Source organism: Hyperolius riggenbachi, chromosome 4 (genome assembly GCF_040937935.1).
Source record: "Hyperolius riggenbachi isolate aHypRig1 chromosome 4, aHypRig1.pri, whole genome shotgun sequence".
NCBI lineage: Eukaryota > Metazoa > Chordata > Amphibia > Anura > Hyperoliidae > Hyperolius > Hyperolius riggenbachi.
In genome coordinates, this window is record NC_090649.1 from 38,977,322 (window position 1) to 38,998,945 (window position 21,624).

The 21,624-nt window shown below is 43.2% G+C and overlaps 1 protein-coding gene across 16 annotated transcripts in view; it reads right to left on the reverse strand.

Moving 5' to 3' along the window:
• Window positions 1-21,624, reverse strand: part of OTOF (otoferlin) — a 500,418-nt gene that overhangs the window by 172,406 nt on the left and 306,388 nt on the right. For all 16 annotated transcript variants that reach the window (XM_068279952.1, XM_068279942.1, XM_068279943.1 and 13 more), the window contains one exon: window positions 16,689-16,762. In XM_068279952.1, coding sequence (XP_068136053.1) covers window positions 16,689-16,762 — 74 coding nt within the window. The remainder of the gene's footprint in view (window positions 1-16,688; window positions 16,763-21,624) is intronic.

Sequence of the window (21,624 nt, forward strand, 5' to 3'; positions counted from 1 at the left end):
GTATGATGTATACTCATGTATGTATCTCCAGCTATGGTATGATGTATACTCATGTATGTATCCCCAGCTATGGTATGATGTATACTCATGTATGTATCCCCAGCTATGGTATGATGTATACTCATGTATGTATTCCCAGCTATGGTATGATGTACCAGCTATGGTATGATGTATACTGGTTTTTAAAATAGTATAATTCCCTGGCAGAAGAGTCCCTCCGGGAGGAGGGAATGGGTAGAAGGGAGGAGGGAAATTAAAATCTCCCTAGCAGAGTGTGTAGCAGCTGTCCCATAACTAATTAGTGTAGGTAGGCAAATGGTATAAAGGACCTTGCTTGGAGGAGGGAGGGTCCTCCAGCAGTGATGTGTATTTCACTCAATTAGGTGTGGCTCCAGGTATTAGAGCTTTTGAAACATGTTTTCTATCATTTTTCCAGTTGATAGAATTTTTTAAAAGTTTGAAAGTTCGCCTCCACATTGAAGTCTATGGCGGTTCGCGAACTTTTTCGCGAACCGAACCTTTCGCGGAAGTTCGCGAACCTAAAATCGGAGGTTCGGCCCAACTCTAATCTGCAGGCATCCTGCAGCTCACAGCACCATGCTGCTGCCTGAACTTTCTCCCCCTGCTACAGTTGATTTGGGATGTAGCAGCAGTGTGTGTACTCAGCATGGAGCAGCAGTGTGTGTACAGAGCATGGAGCAGCAGTGTGTGTACAGAGCATGGAGCAGCAGTGTGTGTACAGAGCATGGAGCAGCATCGTGTGTACAGAGCATGGAGCAGCAGCATGTGCACAGAGCATGGAGCAGCAGTGTGTGTACACAGCATGGAGCAGCTCTGGGGAATGTAACAAAGTCAGGTATGAGCACAGCCCTGTTCTCTGCTAGGTGAATGCTTCACTTTCCCCTTCATTACCAATGTCGGCTGTCCTCATTATTATCTGTATCCAAACTGCTCCCGATCGATCCTGTTGTCGATCGGAAGCAGATCGGACTCATTATGTGTACCCAGCATGATATCCTACCATATTATTATACTGTATTGTGCGTGGCTGAGGGAGACCTTTCAGAAATCCCCCCCTTGAAAATCCTGGGTTTGCGCATCATTAGTTGTTCTTTAAATCTTTAGTTAAGTTGGTTAAAATAGGAAGGAGGCCCAGTCAAAGTTCCATTTATTTTTCAACATGTTTTGATTTTCTTTGAACCTAAGTAGGTGTTCCATTTTAAGGTTTTGGTCTACTAGGTGGATGATTTGGGAAATTGTGGGAGGATGGGGTTAATTCCAGTGTAAGACTAATAGTTGCCTAGCAGCGCAGGTTACATGGTGACCAGGCGTAAGTCAGAAGGGATTTTATGGAAACCTATGTGGAATAGAGCTAGGTGCGTTGTGATCTGGTATTTTGAGCCCATTATAGCTGTTAAAAGCTTCCCTACGTTGGACCAGTAGGGTTTTACCTGTGGACACTCCCATACAATATGGTGTATGGTGCCTATCTGTGAACAGTTTCTCCAGCATAGGGGTGTATGCACAGAAGACAATTTGGACAGAATGTTAGGTGTAAGGTACCATTTACATATGATTTTTTTTTTAACAGTTTCATAGTGGGTAACACATTTTGAGTATTTCTTAAAGGGCACCTTAACTGTGAAAAGGAAAAAAAAGTTTCACTTACCTTAGGCTTCCACAAGCCCCCTGCAGCCGTCCTGTGCCCTCGCAGCTCCTCAAGTGTCCTCCAGTCCCCCGCTGCGGCTTAGTTTCATTTTCGTCCGACTGCCAGTCGGCTCCCGGCAACGCGTCCTATTCCTCACCTTCCCCGCCGTGAAGAGCATCATGCAAGCGTACTTCGCATGCACATGACGCGCTTGACGGCGGGGAAGGTGAAGAAATGGACGCGCTGCCGGGAGCCGACTGGCGGTTGGCCGCAAACGAAACTAAGTTGCAGCGGGGGACCGGAGCACACTCGAGGAGCGGGGAGGGCACAGGACGGCTGCAGGGGGCTTGGGGAAGCCCCAGGTAAGTGAAACTTCTTTTCCTTTTCAGTTAAGGTTCCCTTTAAGTACTTGTAGTGCCATTAGTATCTGTGAAAATGGCAGGTGGGATTGAAGGTCATATTCCCAAACAGATAGATATTTGTTGAGAGGGGAGGAGTTAGTATTATTTATGATATTATACAAAAAAGATATACCACCTTTCCTGTATTTAGGGATGTACAAAAAATTTCAGTGTCTGGTAGTTTGAATTTCCATTTTAAATAGGAGAACGGCCTGAGGTTTGGATCTGTGATGTCTTCAATTGCGGATATTCCTGTTGTAAGCCAAGAGGCAATTTTAAATGGAAACTGAAGTAAGAGGTATACGGAGGCTGCCATATTTATTTCCTTTTAATCAATACCAGTTGCCTGGCAGCTCTGCTGGTCTATTTCTCTGCAGTAGTATCTGAATAACACCAGAAACAAGCATGCAGCTACTCTTGTCAGATCTAACTTTAAAGTCTAAAACACCTGATCTGCTGCATGCTTGTTCAGGGGCCCTTGGCTAATAGTATTAGAGGCAGAGGATCAGCAGGGCTGCCAGGCAACTGGTATTGCTTAAAAGGAAAAAAACATGGCAGCCTCTATACACCTCTCTCTTCAGTTGTCCTTTAAGCTCAGGAATAGCTGCCCATAAAGCAACAAGGGGTGTTTTGGAAGGGACTGTTTTTTGAGGTGGAGGGGGTTGTGCGTAAGGCATAATCCCATGTGTTTAGAGTAGCATTAGAGGATTATTGGGTGGTAAGTTGGACCTTTTGAGAGATAAGATATCCACCAAGGGAGCTCTGGAGTATGATTGCTCTTGGATTGCCCAGTATTTTGAGGAGTTTTTAAAGAGACTCTGCAACAAAATTTTCAGCCTTATTTCTTCTATCCTATAAGTTCCTATACCTGTTCTAATGTGGTCTGTGTTACTGCAGCCTTTTCTAGTTGCACAGTGGCTGTGTTATCTCTGTTATATGATCTAATCTTCTCTCTTCTGTCGGCTCTGTCGGCTGAGGCTGGAATGTGTGGAATGTGCTGCACTGCTTGTCATTGGCAGAAGCTTTACACACCCTCTCCAAGCTCTGTATGAGTCACAGACTGGTAACAGCTATGTCTTTTGTTCGTAAACACTGCCTAAAACTAGCAATTACAAGCCAGGATTGCAGCAGGGAGTGGCAGAAACAGCACAGAGGGGCCCAGGAGAACATAAGGAATAGAATGGTATGCTTTTTATTGTAAGAATTGAGGTACAGATTCTCTTTAACATTCCAAAATTGGGACATGTCCAAAACTGAGGCATAATAATACAACAAGGGGTTGGGGAGGCCAAAGCCCCCTTGTTTTGTGTGATTGGTTAGATTTTTGAATTGTTACAATCAGTCAGAAAAATTGATTGCTATTCTTGAAATGAACAGATATTTTAAAAATTTGTGGCCATCTTAAGACTTACGCAAGGTACGATACAATTTTCTGTTAGATTTACCTGCCAGATCGATTTTTCGTTCAACATCTTAATTTCGATCGATTTTCTGATCGATTTTTCAGATCGGTTTCCATTCACTTTTATGGCAATCGATTGGAAAATCGATCAGAAAATCGATCGAAATTAAGATCGCACATGTTGAAAAAAATCAATCTGGCAGGTAAATCTAACAGAAAATGATCTCGTGTGTCCCTAGCATTAGGTGTGTGTTCTCATAAACCCCAACTATAGGCAAACCACTAAATACAAACATGGGAAATGGTATATGCGAACCATAAGATTTGTTATCCTGTCCAGCCAATCCTCTGACTCTTAAAGCTTTTCAGACTGCTAAGCCATACATGATGGCTTTTAACCTGGCCTCAATTGTCTCTGCTCTCCACCACACACAGGATGGCTGGGCAACAATCTCAACCTGTGAAGAGCAGCAGTACACTGATGACATCATCACCATGGCATCTTCTTCAGTAAGCAAGCTTCTGTGTAGGATACTGCAAGTTCCAGAGCTAAAAAAGTGGGGCACCTTTCAGAGTAAAAATATGTTGGTAAAACATGGCCTTGGTTCAGTTTTAAGGGAGTCAAAAATGACAAAGTTTCCAAAAGTTTTACTTCTGAAATAGTTTACTTTTTACAAGCTGCTGCTGTATTTTATTTCTTTTTTTGTATTATTTAAAATAAACTTCATTTTTTATCTGGTTGATGAATTATGCAGCAGAAAAAAAGGTTGTATTATTCAAACATAATGAAAAGATTAAAAAAACAAAACAAAACAATAAAAAAGTCATATAGGAAACAAACATCAGCAAATCAGCCTGCAGGGGAACAAGCAGCTTCCACATCGTAAAGATCTCTGCGGCAAAGTGACATTTATGTGGGCAAATTCAATTTATTTTTATTTTTTCCCCAAACGCCAGCCTCAGCAGATTGCCTGTATTCCGCTAGCATCAGCACGCTGCATGGATTCAATGCTAACGGAGATGTAAAGTTTGGCCCCCGAACGTTCTTTAGCTCGAGGCCTGGCTGACATGGATGGTTTCATATAACGCCTGTTATATGCGCATACAGTCTTGTATGTGTTTACTGGGCATTTGTTATCATTTCCAGGTCTCAAAAACAATTGATTTAACCCATTTGTGACTAACATGCTCTGGCCCCTTAAACTGTACCCGAGCCGCAGCTCAGGTACACAAAATGAGATACCTCAAGAGAAGCCTTAGGATCCTAAAAAGGCTTCCTTCACTAATCCTCCGTCCCCCATTGTGAGCATGGCCCCCCGGAAGATTATCGGCAATGCATTGTCACTAATCACATTGGGGCTGCGTAGCTCCTCTTCCTGGTTAAAGTGCGTGCGATGGATGACTGAGCCCGCTGCGAGCTCCGTGCTACTGCGTATGCGGGGCGTGCTCACGTGGCCACTGCGCCCCCAAGAAGAGGAGCTGCTCGGCCCGATGTGAAAGGGGGGGGGGGGGCGCATATGCTCAGCAAAGGGGAAGTTGGAACAACCAAGGGAAGCCTCCTTAGGATCCTGAGGCTTCCCTCTCTAAGTGGTACATGAGATTTTGAGCCTGAGCTTCAGCTCGGGTTCGTTTAGGGACACAAGAATTTTTTTTATTTTTTTTTTTATTTTATACTTCCTGATCACTGTGATTGGCTCGCAGTGATCAGAGGGTCAGAAGCCAATGAAAATGGCTCCTGACCGACGTGCAGTGTTGGACTGGGAGGTAGAAAAAATGAGGAAATCCCACCTGCTGGCCAAGCAGCAGTAACCCTGTGTTATCACTCCAAATAGAAGCCTGCAGCAAGTCCTCACTGTGAGCAGCAACACCTGATTACTGCTGCCAGCAAGGGGATTTCCTCAGCTTTTCCAGCTCCCAGTCCGACACTGCCGACGTATGGAACTCCCCTGTCATCAGGGCCGGATTTGTACTCTTTACCACCCAAGGCCACTGTCACCAGCCGCCCCCCTACGGTATGGGTAGCGAGATGACCCCTCCCACTACCCTCCAGTTTAGGTAGCCAGATGCATCCCTAATCCCTCCCCCTTCAGTATAGGTAGCAAGCTTGCCTTCACACCACAGCAGCCATCTGTGTCACTCATTTCTTCACTCGTCTCCAGTGCAGAAGCTTCCTCTTCCTTTCCATCTCCAATGCTGCCCACGTCCATAGCCGCTGGCCACAATGCAAACGTGCACAGAGAGCAAGGTGGCCACTGCACAGGCCGCTGGCAGCAGAGTACTGCAGTCAGGCGCTTATCTGATCTACCTGCATTGCAGTATTTGCAAGCTTGCACCAGTTTAGCCTGCTGCTTTGGTGCCCTTTCTCCTGTGGTGCCCTAGGCCATGGCCCAGGTGGCCTTGCCCTAAATCCGGCCCTGCCTGTCATTAGACAGTGGAGATCTGTGGTAGCGGGGCGTGCTATTGTGTCCTGTGCCCAGGAGCCAGTGGTATTAGGCAGCTTCAGGCTTAGGCAGCCACAAGTGCAGTGTCATTTTAAATATCGGCGGTCCAGAGCTGATTAAAGAGGCCCTGCTGTGACATATAGTAGAATGCAGTCAATTATTTAGGATCCTCGCTTTTATGGTAGTTTTCCTGTTTTCAGCATTAGAAACTCTTCCTATATCTATATATTGCTGTATGTAGCCCAGCCTTCCCTATCAGTATGGAGGCAGAATATTTGGAATAATAGAACATTAGCGCCCTTTGGGCACTTGCATGCCCCTGACTAATGCCCGGCACACACTTTCAATTATGGTTGGCCAACCACTGACCGATTTTACCACCTCCATGTAGTATAAGGGTTAGCAGATATTGAATACTGTGAGCAGATTGTGTATGTAAACCTCACACTGCATGGAGGTGGTAAAACTGGTTCAGTAATTGATTGGCCAATCATAATTGATAGTGTGTATCTATAGTTAAAAAAAAAAGAGTTTTCATCATTAGTAAAGCTGCCATAACTTACATGGTGTATATATTTAATGCAGTCATTACAAGGGAAGTCCCGTTGGAAACATCAGTCATGTGACCCGGAGATCCCTCCAGTAGGTGTGGATCTGGCAGCAGACAGCTCTCTTTCTGCAGCTCTATCTCCCTGTGTGCTATTGAAAGATGGACACTCTGGACCAGCACTGCAGCTCATCAGATTATTATTATGAGATGCCCCTCCCCCGGCCTTGGCCCGCATATGTAAATATTCTGGTACTGTGCTTAAGCATTCGGGAAACGGCATTCCAAATTCAAAAACTCATTCCTACATATTGAGACAAATGTAGTACCAGAAACGGGTAAAAAGGGTGCCAGAGGAGCCATATTAAAAGTGGCACCACCATTGGCGATTAGTGGCTACAAACAGTATTTTGGGTACTGGAAGGCCCCACTTACAACCGATATTTAGCCATTTATAGCCGCTAATCACAGCTTTTACCATTGCTGAAAAATATCAGGGGTTAGGGGGCAAAGGTTTTTAGTGTTAGGGGTGTGGGAGGAGGATGTCCTTAGTTCTTAAATTTAAGCACCATGGGGGGTGGGGGGGCAGAGTTAATATTAGGCAACGGGGAGTGGGGGGCTGTTAGGCATGTCGGGGGGTTAAAGTTAGGCACCAAGAAGGGGGGGATGTGTTAAGGTTAAACACCACGGGAGGAGAGGAAGGGGGGGTTAAGGTTAGGCTTGGGGTTAGGTATCGGAAGAGGGAGGGTTCTGTGTGAGAGGTGCCTTTTTTACAAGTATGTTTACTACCAGGCGCAGGGCCTGATTTACCATGAGGCACTGTAGGCACGTGCCTATAGACACCTGATGCTGGAAAGGCGGCTCACTCCCCTCCCGGAGCGCCTCCCTCCCTCCTTCCTTATGCAGAGCCCTAAAGAGTGTATAAATGAGAGATTACTCACTTGGCTCTCTGCATTCCACTGGTGAGATCTCTCTTAATTTGGGTGCTCCCCTAGCTGCTTAAAGGACACCCGAAGTGACATGTGACATGATGAGATAGACATGTGTATGTACAGTGCCTAGCACACAAATAACTAGGCTGTGTACCTTTTTTTCTTTCTCTGCCTGAAAGAGTTAAATATCCGGTATGTAAGTGGCTGACTCAGTCCTGACTCAGACAGGAAGTGACTACAGTGTGACCCTCACTGATAGGAAATTCCAACTATAAAACACTTTCCTAGCAGAAAATGGCTTCAGAGAGCAAGAAAGAGATAAAAAGGGGAATTTCTTATCAGTGAGGGTCACGCTGTAGTCACTTCCTGTCTGAGTCAGGACTGAGTCAGCCACTTACATGCCTGATATTTAACTCTTTCAGGCAGAGAGAGATAAAAAAAAGGAACACAGCATAGTTATTTGTGTGCTAGGCACTGTACATACCCATGTCTATCTCATCATGTCACATGTCACTTCGGGTATCCTTTAATACTGAGGATAGCTCTGGCTATCTAATACTGAAGGGCACTAAGCTGAACTTGTGATTTGAACTTTTTGCCCTCTATTCATGTGAGTTGTGCATGCATTATGCTTACGCATAGCTCCCAACTGTCCCTTTTTCAGAGGGACAGTCCCTTTTTTGGGAGCCCTGTCCCTCTGTCCCTCTTTCACCCTCATTTGTCCCTTTTTCAGGACTTTGTCCCTCTTGCTATGTAAATATATATATATATATATATATATATATATATATATATATATATATATATTTCAATACTAAAAATGTGTGTGATTGACTCTAAACTTTATTCCCAACCTTTAAGTTGATATGTTACTAATTTTAAAATGTTACTATGAAGGAAAATGAACCAGGATAGAAAGGATCAGTGTGGTTTGAATTATAAAACAACATAGGTTTCTTATGAAATCTTTATGGTATGCGTGACTAGAGGTGTGGTGAGGTTGTGGTCAGGGGTGTGGCAGGGGCGTGGCTTAAGTGTCCCTTTTTCTCATCTCAAAAAGTTGGGAGGTATGCTTACGTGTATGTGTTTATATACAGCTATTTTATATCTAAAGCCAGATGCTGTAACTCCACCAGAAAAACATTATTTCCCTCGGCTGTAAATTATTGCGGGGCGACTTATGCTATCCGACAAGAATTGATCGGCGATTGATCTTTTATAAGCATGGTTGTCCGTGTTTATCCCTGGAGTGGAAATGGATTGTTTCCGTTCTCAGAGAATCTGACAAAGTCAGGCGGCATCACCTGCGGTTAGTCTGATGCTGCAGCCCGGTGTCTCATCTCATTTACACACAAGAGAGGTGAAATAGACAATCTAATATATTAGAGTCCCAGGCTGGAGATCTGCGCCCCGGGCAGAGAAATGACAGTGAGCCCCGCCTCATTGGAAAGTAAACTGCATCAAGGAAACTTTAAAGAGGAACTGTAACCGAGGAGTGAACTTTATCCCAAAAACACGCACGCACGCACACACACACACACAAACACACTATACACACACACACACACACACACACACACACACACACACCACACACACACACACACCACACACACACACACACACCACACGCACGCACGCACGCACGCACGCACACACACACACACACACACACGCACACCACACACACACACACAAACCACACACACACACACACACCACACACACACACACACACACACACACACACACACACACACACACACACACAATACACACACACACCACACACACACACACACACTACACACACACACAGACACAGACACAGACACACACACACACACACCACACACACACACACACACACCACACACACACCACACACACACACACACACACACACACACACCACACACACACACACACACACACACACCACACACACACACACACACACACACACACACACACACACACACACACACCACACACACACCACACACACACCACACACACCACACACACCACACACACTACACACACACACACACAGTGATGTCAGCACCTAGGTACTGACATCACACTGTGTGAGCCTTGTTGCATTATGGGAAATAACAGCTGTTTCCAACTGCCAAAAAAGCAAGCAGCAATGGAGGAACTTCTTAACCAACTCTTTAATACACTGGTCGATTTCTGTGTAGCAGGAACGGCCCGGAGCGGAGAAGAAGACCGCAGAGACCAGGGGACTCGCAGGTAATGTATACCCGCTGTATTGCGTCGGTCGTCAGGCATTCGAACGCCGCTAACGACGCACTCCCGACCCGCCGGCGACCGAGGAAAATCTTCCGCACGGATGGGTCGACGGGAATCGACGGGAACGATCGATTTCGGATGGAAATCTATCGTTCTGTCAGCGGTGTGCGTGACTATTTCACAGCCGTTTCGATCACTCTGATCGAAACGGCTGTATATCGGCGGGAAAATCGTTAGGTGTATGGGCCCCTTAAGAGAGTCTAGTACTTACTTGGATTTGTTTAATATTCAGATCAGATTATCCAAGAGAAAACATCTATCTATCTATATATATAATAGACTAAGTGCCTCAACCTTCAAACAAGAAGAAGAAGTACTTTGCATGAGAAAATGTATGCGTGCTCAAACACCAAGTTTAAGGCCTCTTTTCCACGGACTGTTGAGCTGTGTGCTCAGCAAGCAGTTACCAGGCAGCAGTGAGCAGATACCAGGCAGCAACAAGCAGTTACCAGGCAGCAGCAAGCAGTTACCAGGCAGCAGCAAGCAGTTACCAGGCAGCAGTGAGCAGATACCAGGCAGCAACAAGCAGTTACCAGGCAGCAGCAAGCAGTTACCAGGCAGCAGTGAGCAGATACCAGGCAGCAACAAGCAGTTACCAGGCAGCAGTGAGCAGATACCAGGCAGCAGCAAGCAGTTACCAGGCAGCAGCAAGCAGTTACCAGGCAGCAGCAAGCAGTTACCAGGCAGCAGCAAGCAGTTACCAGGCAGCAGTGAGCAGTTACCAGGCAGCAGTGAGCAGTTGTGAGAGTTTGAGAGCCATTTCACTGCCTATTCACAGTCCATGGAAAAGAGGCCTTACCCTAGCAAGTCTGACATTGCAAATCTGGCCTAATTGGCTATTCATGAGGCAATGCTCATGCAAATGCATGCACAAACCAATACCACAAAGCAGTCACCCTGCTACATGCTACATTAGCACTATCCGGCTTAGTGCACACCAGAGCGGTTCGGCAGCGTTTTGCGATCCACTTGCGGCTGCAGATACGCTTGGGTAATGTATTTCAATGGGCTGGTGCACACCAGAGCGGGAGGCGTTTTGCTGAAACGCATACTCCCGAGGTGAGGCATTTTTTTTTATTGCGGAGGCATTTCTGCCTCCAATGTAAAGTATAGGAAAAACGCAAACCGCTCTGAAAAACGGCAGTTCAGAGCGGTTTTGCAGGCGTTTTTGTTACAGAAGCTGTTCAGTAACAGCTTTACTGTAACAATATATGAAATCTACTACACCAAAAACGCTTTACAAAACCGCAAAATGCTAGGTGAAATGCTACAGAAAAATAAGAAAAAGCGTTTCAAAATCTGCTAGCATTTTGCGGATCTGCTAGCAGTTTTTGGTGTGCTCCAGGCCTCCAGGAGCGCCACGGGGAGGATTCCCAATGCCCCCTTTTTATACAACTGGGGGGACCGCAGGGTCCCAGGCTCTCTCACTGCCTGGAAACCACAGCGGCACCCCGGAGGGGGAGGCTGGGTGGCGTGGACGACCCCCCCCAAGTGTGGCCAGCGCCGGGGATAGCCGTCTGCACCCACCTCCCAATATTAAAAACAGGCACTTACCTTAACGTCCATTGTGTTCTGCTACATGCGCATTAATTTGGGGGCACCACATGAGAAAGGAGAGAAGCATGGGTCACCCCGAGCTTTAGAGCTCAGGGCTAGCTCACATACAGCACTCCAGAGGGGGGGGGGGGGGGGAGGACAGGCGCACTCACTCCAGGGTTCACACCACCGGAGCAAGCCATCCACCACCTGCCTCCAAAGGATACAAACTGCACACAATGCTTTCCATGAGAAAATTAATGCGCATGTAGCAGAACCCAATGGACGTTAAGGTAAGTGGCTGTTTTTAATATTAGGAGGTGGGTGCGGACGGCTCTCCCCAGCGCTGGCCACGCTTGGGGGGGGGGGGGGCCTCCCACTCCGGGGTGCCGCTGTGGTTCCCAGGCAGCGAGAGAGCACTTTGCAGTATTGGTTTTTTGACCCTGCATAGTTTGGCATGCGAAAGCAAATGCATATTTGCATGAGCATTGCCTCATGAATAGCCAATTAGGCCGGATTTGCAAAGCCAGACTTGCTAGGGTTAAACTTGGTGTTTGAGCACGCATACATTTTCTCATGGAAAGCCTACTTCTTGCTTCAAGGTTGAGGCACGTACTGTATTAGATAGATAGATGCGGCGTATGCTACGACGCGGGTTGGCTAGTATAGTTTACTTCTTTTTCCCGAAGAGGGAGGATAGAGATTTAGCTTCTAGTGTTATCTGATAATGTTATTGTTAATTTTGTTTTCCTTATAGATATTACTGTTGGATTTAAAACAGCCACAACTATTTTCTCACTATTAGCCGAGATATATTGGTGAATCCTATTTTCTACACTAGTTAGGTCCTAATTCCATACATAATATATGAGGAAGTAAGCGGGCTCCACTATACAATAAGTGCCTTGTTTTAACTCTGATTCGGGTGCATTGTAATTGGTAGGCCTTTGGCCACTGCACCAATTACTTGAAGCAACTAATTGCCTTAGTCCTGACCAGGCAACCTTCAGGGATCAGTTAATGTCTAGATACAGGCTAAGACAACTAGTGTTAGGCGCTTAACCATTTCCTACTGAAAACTTACACTATTTGTTCCTGTCCTTAATTGTTTACAAGTGACCTAACCTGCTAATTAGTTTCTTTCAATATATATGAAGTATAATGCAATTGACATATTTTCTCAGAAATGATCCAGTATATACTGTCATATAATATTCTGTTATTCTTTCAATAAAAAAAGCAAGCAGCATCTCCTTCCACAGAGATCACCTGCCAGCAGTAAAAATGTCTTCACCAGTGATAAAATGTCAATGTAATGTAAATCAGGGAGAGGAAAGATTTTACAATGGGCAAACACTGACTAAATCATTTACACATAATTATTGTAAAAATGAAGCACTTTTTTCATTATGTTATTTTCCTGGCAGTTCCTCTTTAAATAAACTAGACTAGGGCTGGCGCTAAAATGCTGTGATCCAATCAATCAGCACATGCTAATATTAACTCTTTGCACTCCAAAATATGTGGGGACAGCAAGGTCTGTGATTTAAAAAAAAAAACCCAAAACACTAATATTAAATTGGAGGATCTTAGTTATAACTTTGAGCACGAATTTCCCATCATCCTAATTTTGCATCGTTATTTGCAATTACAATGCAAAATCATAATGCAGAATTTTGAGTGAAAAAATCTGTATATATGAAAAAAAAAATTCATGCGTTAACCTAATCAGGAGCCGTAATTTTGCATACCGTAATTTTTGTTTAATTTTGAGCCGACTTTAGCAATTAAAAGCAAAACCCCCATACATGCTATTGTCACCAACATTGCTACATAGAGAATTGTGAGAATAAGAAAAACAAAATCAAAAAGACCTTGTAGTTTTTGAGATAATCATTTTTAAAAATGCAAAGGAAAAATGTTTTTTTACCTGTCATGTTTCTGAGATTAAAAATGTTTTTCTTTGAATTTTTAAAACCATTTTTCTCAAAACCTACAAAGTGTTTTTGAAAAATGTTTGTTTTACTTGCTCCCACCATTCCCCTTAAAGTGTACCAGAGACTAAAGAAATAAAAGTTTTCTATCTGTGCGCATGGGGCTGGAGGAAGCCCCAGGTATGTATAAAACTTGTATTTTTTTAGTCTCTGGTTTCCTTTAACAAACGTAGCAAGTAGTGACAATAGCATGTATAGGAGCTTCGCTATTGATCGCTTGACTGAAATTTTGCGTAATGACACAAAATAATGAATGGATTACGCAAAATCAATTGAATGTCCAAATCATAATTATGTACGTCCGTAATTGTGAAAAATTATGCAAAATTTTAGCAGATTATGATCATCATTAGTTTCCAAACAATCGCAGCGTTATGCAGTAAGAGTCAGATCACTGAGACATGGCCGCCTCCGGTGAACAGGAAGTGAGAGTTTCAGAGTTTGTTGCCCTGGATTACAAAATGCAACATACAGATTACATGAAAAAATAATCAGTGAGCAATGACCTGAAGAGACTGGGCAAAGGGGACCATAGCAACACATCATTACTCAGTAGTGCCCTGATGAGGTAGTAGTAAGACTGGGCAAAGAGGACCATACCAACACATAATGCCCTGAAGAGGAAGTACTAAGACTGAGCAAGGAGGACCATACCAACACATAATGCCAGAGTAATGCCCTGAAGAGGAAGTAGGACCATACCAACACATAATGACAGAGTAATGCCCTGATGAGGTAGTAGTAAGACTGGGCGAAGAGGACCATACCAACACATAATGACAGAGTAATGCCCTGATGAGGTAGTAGTAAGACTGGGCAAAGAGGACCATACCAACACATAATGACAGAGTAATGCCCTGATGAGGTAGTAGTAAGACTGGGCAAAGAGGACCATACCAACACATAATGACAGAGTAATGCCCTGATGAGGTAGTAGTAAGACTGGGCAAAGAGGACCATACCAACACATAATGACAGAGTAATGCCCTGATGAGGTAGTAGTAAGACTGGGCAAAGAGGACCATACCAACACATAATGACAGAGTAATGCCCCGAAGAGGAAGTAGAACCATACCAATACATAATTACTGAGTAATGTCCTGAGGAGACAGTACTAAGACTGGGCAAGGAGGACCATACCATCACCTAATTACTGAGGAATGATAAGGTAGTAGTAAGACTGGGCTAGGAGGACCATACCAACACATAATGACAGAGTAGTGCCCTGATGAGGTAGTAGTAAGACTGGGCGAAGAGGAGGACCATACCAACACATAATGACAGAGTAATGCCCTGATGAGGTAGTAGTAAGACTGGGCGAAGAGGAGGACCATACCAACACATAATGACAGAGTAATGCCCTGAAGAGGAAGTAGGACCATACCAACACATACTGTAATTACTGAGGAATGCCATGAGGAGGCAGTACTAAGACTGGGCTAGGAGGACCATACCAACACATAATGCCAGAGTAGTGCCCTGATAAGGTAGTAGTAAGACTGGGTGAAGAGGACCATACCAACACATAATGACAGAGTAATGCCCTGAGGAGCAAGTAGGACCATACCAACACATACTGTAATTACTGAGGAATGCCATGAGGAGGCAGTACTAAGACTGGGCTAGGAGGACCATACCAACACATAATGCCAGAGTAGTGCCCTGATAAGGTAGTAGTAAGACTGGGTGAAGAGGACCATACCAACACATAATGACAGAGTAATGCCCTGAGGAGCAAGTAGGACCATACCAAAACATAATGACAGAGTAATTCCCTGAGGAGGCAGTACTAAGACTGAGCAAGGAGGACCATACCAACACACAATGACAGAGGAATGCCCTGAGCATATTTCCCCAGGTTTGGAGATGTCCACATAGGTTCCTGGACTTTCATTTGTCCGTTTGTCAAGTCTACTGTGGACCTTTTCTAATATGCGATTCTGGTTTATTATCAGATCTCTACTTCTGTGAAAGTGTAAAGTACCGGAAACAAGCCACATAGTATAGAGCTCGGAATAAAGCCTGCAATTCTTTTGTTTCTTAAAGAGGAATGCACATATTATTTTTGAAGCACCTTTTGGATTACGGTAACCTTTTCTACATGTTCATACGCAATTTAATTGCTACACTTGAAGAGGAAATATTTATATGCCTTGAAGTGTTTGAATAAATGAAAAAAGGAGAAATTAGCTGAAATATTTTGGGGTTTATAAAGAAACGTTTTGCCTGACATCCTTTTTTACATGAAGACAAGCAAGGTGGGCCAAAGCAGCTACTTAGCCTAGAGCCCCATTTAAAGTGGACCTGAACTCTTGCACAGGACAGAAGGAAAACACAGAGAAATGCAGCCTGTATGTATTTAGAGAGTTTAGCTTGTCTAATTCCCCTCTGTCTAATCACAAGTTGCAATTTGATCTCTCAGCAGTGTCAGCTGACTGCCACAGCACATATCTTATTTGTAAACACAGGATGTTAACAATTTGTCTACTTCCATGAAAGCAGTAAGTAGATACACTGCAGATGTATTGCAGGATTCGTATCACCTGTAACAAATGAATGTTTTTCTTTAACGGTTATTATGCTTTTGCTTATGTTTTAGAGTAGAGAGGAAGTTCTGAGTTCAAGTCTGCGTTAGCCTTAAAGTGGATCTGAATTCTTGCACAGAGTTCCCCCTCATATGTGTCTAATCACAAGTTGTAATTTGATCTCTCAGCAGTGTCAGCTGACTGCCACAGCACATATCTTATTTGTAAACACAGGATGTTAACAATTTGTCTACTTCCATGAAAGCAGTAAGTAGATACACTGCAGATGTATTGCAGGATTCGTATCACCTGTAACAAATGAATGTTTTTCTTTAACGGTTATTATGCTTTTGCTTATGTTTTAGAGTAGAGAGGAAGTTCTGAGTTCAAGTCTGCGTTAGCCTTAAAGTGGATCTGAATTCTTGCACAGAGTTCCCCCTCATATGTGTCTAATCACAAGTTGTAATTTGATCTCTCCCCTGTGTCACATGACTGCCGAAGCAGAGATGGCAGATAAACTCATTTGAAAGCACAGGGGTTTACAATATGTCTGCTTCCATGAATCAGGAAGTAGAAAATGTGCAGATTTTAGGATGTGTATCAGCTGTAACAAAGAAATGTTTTTGTTTAAACGTTATAATGCTGTTGTGTATCTTGTGGAGCAGAGAGGAAGTTCTGAGTTCAGGTCGGTTTTAATCTGTTTAGCCTGCAGGAAACACAGTGAATAATGGGCGTGTCAGTTTCCTAAGTTCGCTCAGGACCAGTATGCAAGATTTTCTATCTGCCTCGTGTTCCCCTTTAAACAGCTCGTGGATGTGATGAGACATAAGAGACAACCAGAGAAGGTGATGAAAAGCTGCCCTGAGACGTCACAGATCAAGTGCTGCATTAAATAATGATGATGAGCTGGGAGGGGGAATTGGAAAGTAGCGTGGCGTCACATTACCTTGTTTCCTGCCGTCGTCCTTCCCCGGGCGAGTCTTCCCCAGCTTCATTGCAGAGAATACGCCTTTACCAACTCTGCAGAAGAACAGACAGAAGTAAGAGTCAGCAGGCTCCAGTCACGTGACTGCTACAATGACCAATCAAAATCACCAAATGTCTGATAACTGTCACCAGCCACTTCAGCAGACTCTGGTCACATGACTGCTAAAATAACCAATCAATATCTCCAGATGTCTGATAACTTACCAGGCACTTCTTGCCACAGATATTCCACAAGCTGTAGCCCTATAAAAAAGATTGGCGCTATAGGAGTTGATGTACTAAACTTTTCTGGAGCCTAGAGAACACAGATGATCCATCAAAGCCACAATGGGCTTTATACATCACCCGCTAATAGATGGGAAATCTTTGCAACCCTCGCCCAAGTCTCATCCTAATATACAAAAGGCTGCAGAAAGTTAGTGAGTTAGCAGTGGTGTAACTGCAGTTGTTGTGAATAACATATCTGTATCATTGCAGTTTACCCTGAACCTATGTTAGCCCTAGGTAACCCTCCAAGATTATTCTTAATTAGTAAAGGTGAGCAAGAGATTTTGCCACTACTCACTACATTTTGATTAGACTGTTGTAGCTGCAGTGCTGGCCACAGAGAGTTAACTTGTTAGAGTGAGAGGTAAGAGAGGTCAGGTGATCTGTGCTCACAGGAAGGGATTGGCTGCTGTCTTCAACAAGCTCCTCACTAAATAGTTCACATGCATGATAAAAGAGTAGGGGAGGAGCCTGGGAAGCTTTCTCTCCAATAACATTAAACTGTCAGCTGAAAGGGAAACACGGAACTGCAATTGCAGACCCACCAACCTTTCCACAGTCTTTAGTTTATTGTTTAAAAAAAAAATCAGTCTGAGTTTTGCTAAATATTTTCTGCCTCCAAAATACGCAAAGTTTGCATTAGTTAGGAGTATGATAAGGTTTAGGTGTTTGTCAGGATTAGGAATTCATCACAGTACCGCGGATTCTAGATTGAGGACACTTTGTAGAATTTAAACAAAAGCAACCATTTCAGTACCCTTGTAACCCTTGGCAAATGCATACATCTTTTCCCAAAATATTTTTGTTCTCCTAATGTAAACACATAGGACCTTATTCAATTTACTTTTTTTCCTAGTTTTTCTCCTCAGAGATAATTTTTTTTATCTTCTATTTGAAATAACTTTTCAGTACGTTACAATTGAAAAAGTGCCAAAAAGTACGATATCGCTTAGGAGAGAAAGTGAACGGAATAAGGGCCATAATAATGTATTTTCTGCTCTTTTTTTTTTTTTGGTAGACTTCAAATTGTAGGCAGCAATTATTAGACATTTTGTTACGTCTTTTCGACTTGGAAAATTGATTTTTTTTTCCTCACTTCCTCGTTGCAGTCAATTTGTAGAGGTCAAGTGGTCCCTCATGCCAAGACGCAGACAGCAATAAACAACAGATTTTTATAAGAATCATGAGGAAGAGACAAAAACTCTGACAGCTTACAACTTTTAATGAACAATTCTCTGGCTTTCTGGGTGTCTACTGAGAACAAACAGCTACTCCAAAAAATATGACACACAAGATTTGTGTCAGAAATTGCTCTCATAGGACTACTTTACATCTTGTACAGCTCTAACTGAATCTTGTAATGTAAATAATTTATCAATTCACAAAAACAAAATGCACTTTTTGTTACCCCTGACAAAGCCCTCATTTAGGGGGGCGAAACATGTTGAATTTTGAAGGGTGGCAATGAGTTTTCATTTAGAATGGGAACAAAACAAATCGTCTGATGTATTAAAATCAAGAAAAAGCCTGCCAACAGACTGATACGAACTAGCCATCTGTACTGCCTCTACTTTCATGTATTTTACATTTTATAATTTTTCACAATAAAGAAGTGAAACCTGGACATTCTATAGCAATATAACTGATTTTCTAACTCATCTTCCTGGCAAGAAACTTGCACACAACAACAAGCAGAAACAAGCAGGGTTTTTATAAAAGCAAAAATCAATTTCTGCGTATTATAAATGACACTGTTCATCTAATTATGAAGTTTTGATGTTCCGGCTTTGCAGAAACTAATTTCCGGTTTGTAAGGACTATGTCTTTGCTGGATCAGTGCTGCCCACCAGGGCCGGATTTGTACTCTTTGCTGCCCAAGGCCACTGTTACCAGCCGCCCCCACTTCAGTATAGGTAGCGAGATAACACCCCCCCCCCCAGTATAGGTAGGCCTGATGACCCCTCCCTACTTTCCCTCCTGTAAAGGTAGCCAGATGACTCCCTTAATCCCTCCTTTTCCCACCCCCCTTTCAGTATAGGTAGCCAGCTCACCTTCACACCGCAGCAGCAATCAATGTCACTCATTTCTCCACTCATCTCCAATGCTGCCCAAGTCTATAGCCGCCGGCCACAATGCAAATGTGCACATAGAACAAGGTCACTGCTGCACAGGTGGCTAGCAGCAGAGTACTGCGTTCAGGCATTAGCATGATCTCTCTCCATTGCAGCATTTCCAAACTTGCAAATGCTGTACCAGTTTAGCCTGCTGCTTTGGTGCCCTTGCTCCTGTGGTGCCCTAGGCCATGGCCTAGGTGGCCTTTGCCTAAATCCGGCCCTGCTGCCCACACAGTGCCCTGACATCGCTACTCCCTGGACCCGCACAGACGGATGCTGGGATATTTGGACATTGTCCTCTGAGTTGAAGGATAATCATAGGCAAAATATGGCATAGTGGTTAGAGCTCTCGCCTTGCAGCACTGGGTCCCTGGTTTGAATCCCAGCCAGGTCAACATCTGCAAGAAGTTTGTATGTTTCCCTGTGGCTGTGTGGGTTTTCTCCCAAACAATTTGGATTGAACCTTGTGTACATACCATAAACCTTACTTGGTTGTGGGTTTCCGCTTTGGGACTATTTCTGTCATCTTTTTTGTGGCAATATATTTTTTGATTTTAACCACTTTACCCCCGCGCGTACGTATTTCTCCGCCCCTTTTTCCATCCTTTAACAACCAGGGACGGAGAAACACGTACTTTCCGCGTTCCCGACGCTGCCCGCGCTCCCGCTCGTAAACACGCCGCCCGCCGCTAGTAAACACGCCGCCGCCCGCTCGCCCAGAGATCAATGAACGGGAAAATCCATTCCCGTTCGTTGATCTAAGCCCCGCAATGATCAGCTGCTCTCCTACGGGCAGCGCGATCATTGTGAGAAAAAACTCACGTGTCCAGCCTCCTTATACTTCCTCCAAGCTTCCGGAAGGAAGCTTGGAGGTCGCATTAAAACAAAAAGTTACTGTGGCCATCTTGTGGCCAAATAGTAAACTACACCCTACACATTTTTCACATACAAATAAATGACTTTTACACATAAAATTAACTCATTACCTCCCACACTCCCCATTTTTTTTTGGTAATTAAAAAAAAAATAAAAAATTTACAATTAAAAAAAATACATAAATAGTTACCTTAGGGACTGAACTTTTTAAATATTTATGTCAAGAGGGTATAAGACTGTTACTTTATAAACTATGGGCTTGTAATTAGGGATGGACGCAAAAATGAAAAAAATGCACCTTTATTTCCAAATAAAATATTGGCGCCAAACATTGTGATAGGGACATAATTTAAATGGTTTTATAACCGGGACAAAAGGGCAAATACGTTTCATGGGTTTTAATTACAGTAGCATGCATTATTTAAAAACTATAATGGCCGAAAACTGAAAAATAATTATTTTTTTTCCCCACATTTGTCCTATTTTCCCATTAAAACACATTTAGAAAAAAATAATTCTTGGCATAATGTCCCACCTAAAGAAAGCCTAATTGGTGGCGGAAAAAACAAGATATAGTTCATTTCATTGCGATAAGTAATGATACAGTTATAGACGAATGAATGGAAGGAGCGCTGAAAGGTGAAAATTGCTCTGGTGCTCAGGGGGTAAAACCCCTCAGTGGTGAAGTGGTTAATATGTTCTTTTTTGTTTATTGTTTTCATTTGTAGAGCTGGGTATCACGGCCTGATGAAGGGCACATACAAATTTACATAAAAGCCCGAAACAAACATGTGTCGTTGCCTTTGAGATAAATACCCATAAAGCTACAACCACTTATTAAGCCAAGTCAGACTATGGCCTCAATTCACTAAGCTTTATCAAACACTTTATAAATGTTTGATAATTTACCTCATGGGTAAAATCTAATTTTGAATTCACTAAGGTGCTATAGATTTATTGAACGTTTTATCAATAAAACATTCAATAAATATATAACACCTTAGTGAATTCAAAATAAGTTTTTACCCATGAGGTAAATTATCAAACGTTTGATAAAGTGTTTGATAAAGCTTAGTGAATTGAGGCCATATATGTCTTAGTCCTCCATTTGGTCAAGTGATGTATTATTGATCATATGAAGAGTGATTGTATGAAATTGAAGTACCTCATTTTTATACCATTTTTGATATACCTTTTTTCTATATGTGTCAATAAAGTTTTTTCATAAAAGTATGTTTCTACATTGCGAGATTGCACTATTTATATAAGTCCTTTTCTAAAGTAACAAAAAAGTCTTGGTGGGCAAGGTGGATTGCCCCTAAAAAGGACTGTGTTTTGATCCTTCACGCTATAAAGGATTGCACCCAAAGATATTTTTATAAATTCCTCCCAAAACAATACAGATAAGTTAATTGGCTTCCCCCTAAATTGGCCCTAGACTACAATACATACACTACATGATACATACATAGACATAGGATTGTGGTAGGGATTAGATTATGAGCTCCTCTGAGGGACAGTTAGTGACTAGACTATATACTCTGTACAGCGCTGCGGAAGATGTCAGCGCTATATAAATACTAATAATAATATGTTTTATTCTGTTTATTCTGTCTGTAAGCAAATGGAATTTCTCAG